The 3,817-nt window shown below is 61.5% G+C and overlaps 1 protein-coding gene across 2 annotated transcripts; it reads left to right on the plus strand.

The window, feature by feature from the left end:
• The first annotated feature begins 870 nt into the window (after positions 1-870).
• Positions 871-3,303, plus strand: LOC146438566 (C-type lectin domain family 4 member F-like). 2 transcript variants are annotated; one of them, XM_085059358.1, is made up of 6 exons: positions 871-1,283; positions 1,487-1,570; positions 1,847-1,888; positions 2,112-2,263; positions 2,862-2,974; positions 3,048-3,303. In XM_085059358.1, exons 1-6 carry the CDS (start codon positions 1,130-1,132, stop codon positions 3,235-3,237), a joined length of 735 nt encoding a protein of 244 aa, XP_084915484.1. In that variant the 5' UTR covers positions 871-1,129; the 3' UTR covers positions 3,238-3,303. The 2 variants fall into 2 exon arrangements, with proteins under 2 accessions (XP_084915484.1, XP_084915485.1); XM_085059359.1 differs by lacking the exon at positions 1,847-1,888.
• The last annotated feature ends 514 nt before the right edge of the window (positions 3,304-3,817 follow it).

Here is a 3,817-nt window from a genome sequence, read left to right on the forward strand (position 1 = left end):
ATTGGGATGGGAGAGTTGGATGCCAATGGGATTCTGGGGGTTTTCTGGGATTTTGGGGTCTGAGGGTGGGAGAGGTGAATTGGGAGTGAGGGGGTTTGGGGTGGAACTGTGGGGACAGGGATAGGGATACAGGGATATAGGGATATAGGGATATAGGGATATAGGGATATAGGGATATAGGGATATAGGGATATAGGGATATAGGGATATAGGGATATAGGGACAAGGACAGGGATATAGGAATATGGGGATATAGGGATATAGGGACAGGGATATAGGAGTACAGGGATACAGGGATATAGGGATATAGGGACAAGGATATAGGGACAAAGACAGGGATATGGGGATTAGGGATATGGGGATATGGGGATACATTGATATAGGGATATGGGGATATGGGAATATGGGGATATAAGGATATAGGGATATGGGGACAGGGATACAGGGATATAGGGATATAGGAGTATAGGGATGGAGGGATATGGGGATACAGGGATATAGGGACAGGGATAGGGATATAGGGATATAGAGATATAGGGATATAGGGATAGAGGGACAAGGACAGGGATATAGGAATATGGGGATATAGGGATATAGGGACAGGGATATAGGAGTACAGGGATATGGGGATATGGGGATATGGGGATATGGGGATATGGGGATATGGGGATATGGGGATATGGGGATATGGGGATATGGGGATATGGGGATATGGGGACAGGGATGGTGTCAGGAACAGGGACAGAGGGACTGGGACATGTTCGGGATCAGGGACAGTGACTGGGACAAAGTCAGGAATAGGGACAGTGACAGGGGCAAGGTCAGGGACAGGGACCGGGACAAGGATGGGGACAGGGTCGGGGACAGACAGGGACAGACAGGGACAGGATACGTTCAGTGGCAGAGTCAGGATCAGCGACAAGGTTGGGGACAAGGATGGGGACAAGGATCAGTGACAAACAGGGCCAGGTCCAGCCCTCCCGATCCCCGTGTGTCCCCAGGCGGGCTGTCCCCTGGGGGTGGGGACACGCGTGACGCGGGCGGGTGGCACACCCGGGGTTCCTGTTCCTCGGTGGGCACGGGGCAGGAAGCAGGGACAGCGCTGTCCCGTGTCGCTGTCCCCAAGGCCATGGCCGACAGCCCCGACCTGTACGAGACGCTGGAGATCCGCTACCCGCCACCCCGCCCGGCGCTGTCCCCGCGGTGTCGCGGGTGTCACCGGGTGCTGGGCACTGCCGCGCTGCTGCTGCTGACCGCGGGGCTGGCGGCGCTGGCCACCCTCTGTGAGTGGGGACACCGACAGGGGACAGCGACAGCGCCGGGGGGAGGGTGGGGACCGGGGAGGGGTTGGGAGAGGGGCTGGGGAGGGGATGGGAAAGGGGTGGGAGAGGGCAGGGCTCAGGAGGGGACAGGGACCCCGGGTAGGGTCAGGAGGGGACAGGGACAGGGTGGCGGTCCCATCACGGCCGTGTCGCCCCCTCCGCAGACGTGCAGAGCAGGCAGGAGCTGCGGGCGGCGCAGGCGGAGCTGGCAGCTGCCATCGACCCCCTGCGGACTCCGGACCCCGACGGTGAGGGACACCGGGCCCTGTCCCCCTGTCCTGTCCCTGTCCCCAGCCTGTCCCTGTCCCCTGTCCTTGTCCCCAGACCCTGCCTGCAGCTCCCCTTCTGCACCCACTGTCCCCAAATCCTCTTTTCAACCCCTGTCCCCAAATCCAGCTCCTGTTCCCAACCCCTGCCCCCTGTCCCTGCCCGCACCCCCCTGTCCCCAGCCGCGGTCCCCTGTCCCCAAATCCTGTCCCCAACCCTCGTCTCCAGCCCCTGTCCCCAACTCCATGTCCCCGCAGATGACACTCCTTCAGCGGCTCAGCGGCGGCAGGACCAGCTCGGTGGGTGACAGGGGGGAAGTGACAAGGGGGAAGTGACAAGGGGGAAGTGACAAGGGCGGTGCCGGGGACAGGGCTGTCCCGGTGCCCCCCAGGGCAGTGGCTGCAGGGAGCCGGGCTCGGGGGTGTGACAGGGGTGTGACAGGGGTGTCCCCGTGTCCCCCAGGGCGGTGGCTGGAAGGAGCCAGGCTCGGGGCGGTGACAGGGGTGTCCCCTTGTCCCCCAGGGCGGTGGCTGCAGGGGCTGGAGCTGGGCTGGCGCTACCACCGGGGCAAGCTGTACCTGTTCTCGGGCCAGCGGCAGCCCTGGGCTGCGGCCGAGGCGGCGTGCGCGGTGACACACGGGCACCTGGCCTCTGTCACCAACGCCGAGGAGCAGGTGAGCCTGGCGACACCCGGGGACAGCCGGGGACAGCCACTCCTGTCCTGTCCTGCGCGCTGCCACCTGAGCAGCCTCTGCCTGTGCGCCTTTATTTGCCTGGCCTGTCCCCAGATCCTGGCCTGTCCCCAAGCCCCATCCTGTCCCCAAATCATGCTCACAGCCCCTGTCCCCAACTGCTGTCCCTTGTCCCCAACTCTTGTGCACAGCCCTGTCCCCAAACTCTGTCACCAGCTTCCGTCCCTGTCCCCAGCCTGCAGTCCCTGTCCCTAAATCATGCTCACAGCGCCTGTCCACAACCTCTGTCCTGTCCCCAAGGCCTGTCCTGTCCCTAAATCATGCTCACAGCCCCTGTCCCCAACCACTCTCCTGTCCACAACTCCTGTCCTTTGTCTTCAACTCGCCCACAGCCCTGTCCCCAAACTCTGTCACCAGCACCAGTGCCCTGTCCCCAGCCCACAATCCCTGTCCCCAACTCCTATCCCCAGGCCATTCCCAAACTCTGTCACCATCTCCCATCCCTGTCCCCAGCCTGCAGTCCCTGTCCCCTACCTGTCCCCACCTCACCTGTCCCCCGCCGTGTCCCCGCTGTCCCCAGGCCTACCTGGCCCGGGAGGCTCACGGTGGCTCCTACTGGATCGGGCTGGCAGCCACAGGCCCGGGTGGCTCCTGGCGCTGGACAGACGGGACCCCCTACTCCCCCGAGCTCAGGTGAGCGTGACACAGGGGACACCTGGGGACAGCTGGGGACACCACTGTGACCGCCACCCGCCGTTTCCCGCAGTTTCTGGGCGCCAGGCCAGCCGGACAGCACTGACCACGGGCAGTGGGGTGGCGAGCACTGCGTGCAGATCCACCCCGTGGGAACGGCGCTCTGGAATGACCACAACTGCAACTTCAGCTTCCCCTGGGTGTGCCAGAGGGACCTCTTTGTCCCCGAGGTGTCACCGCAGGGTAATGGCAGTGTCCCCTGAATGGCCACCTCCCCAGGGAGGGCAGTATGGGAGCCTCTGAAAATAATGGGGTGATCCTGCTGATCCGGTGGGATGATTGCCTTTATCCGGGGGGTTCAGATTCCCCAAAAACAGTGGGATGATCCCTTTATTCAGGGGGTTCAGCCCCCCAAAACCTGCGGGATGATTCCCTTTATCCCAGGAGCTCAGATCCCCCAAATCCAGTGGGATGAGCCCCTTTATTCAGGGGACTCAGATCCCCACAAAAACAGTGAGACGAGTCCATTTATCCAGGGGGTTCAGATCCCAAAACCTGTGGGATGATCCCCCACATCCAGTGGGATGATCCCCTCAACCCCAGGAGCTCAGATCCCCCAAATACAGTGGGAGGATCTCCTTATCCCAGGAACTTAGATCCCCCAAACCTGTGGGGTGATCCCTCCTATCCAGTGAGGTGATTCCCTTTATCCAAGGGGTTCAGATTCCCCAAAACCAGTGAGATTATTCCCTTTATCCAGGGGGTTCAGATCCCCCAAAACCCGTGGGATGATCCCCCAAATCCAGTGGGATGATCCCTCTATCCCAGGAGCTCAGATCTTCC

Source organism: Lichenostomus cassidix, chromosome 4, assembly GCF_008360975.1.
Source record: "Lichenostomus cassidix isolate B80296 chromosome 4, HeHo_3.0, whole genome shotgun sequence".
Lineage (NCBI taxonomy): Eukaryota > Metazoa > Chordata > Aves > Passeriformes > Meliphagidae > Lichenostomus > Lichenostomus cassidix.

What these genes read in the sequence shown, in the direction of transcription:
- LOC146438566 (XM_085059358.1), top strand. Translation starts at nt 1,130, where the DNA reads ATGGCCGACAGCCCCGACCTGTACGAGACGCTGGAGATCCGCTACCCG. An exon ending in TCACCAACGCCGAGGAGCAG is followed by an intron (nt 2,264 to 2,861) that starts GTGAGCCTGGCG and finishes CGCTGTCCCCAG; the next exon opens with GCCTACCTGGCCCGGGAGGC. An exon ending in CCCTACTCCCCCGAGCTCAG is followed by an intron (nt 2,975 to 3,047) that starts GTGAGCGTGACA and finishes CGTTTCCCGCAG; the next exon opens with TTTCTGGGCGCCAGGCCAGC.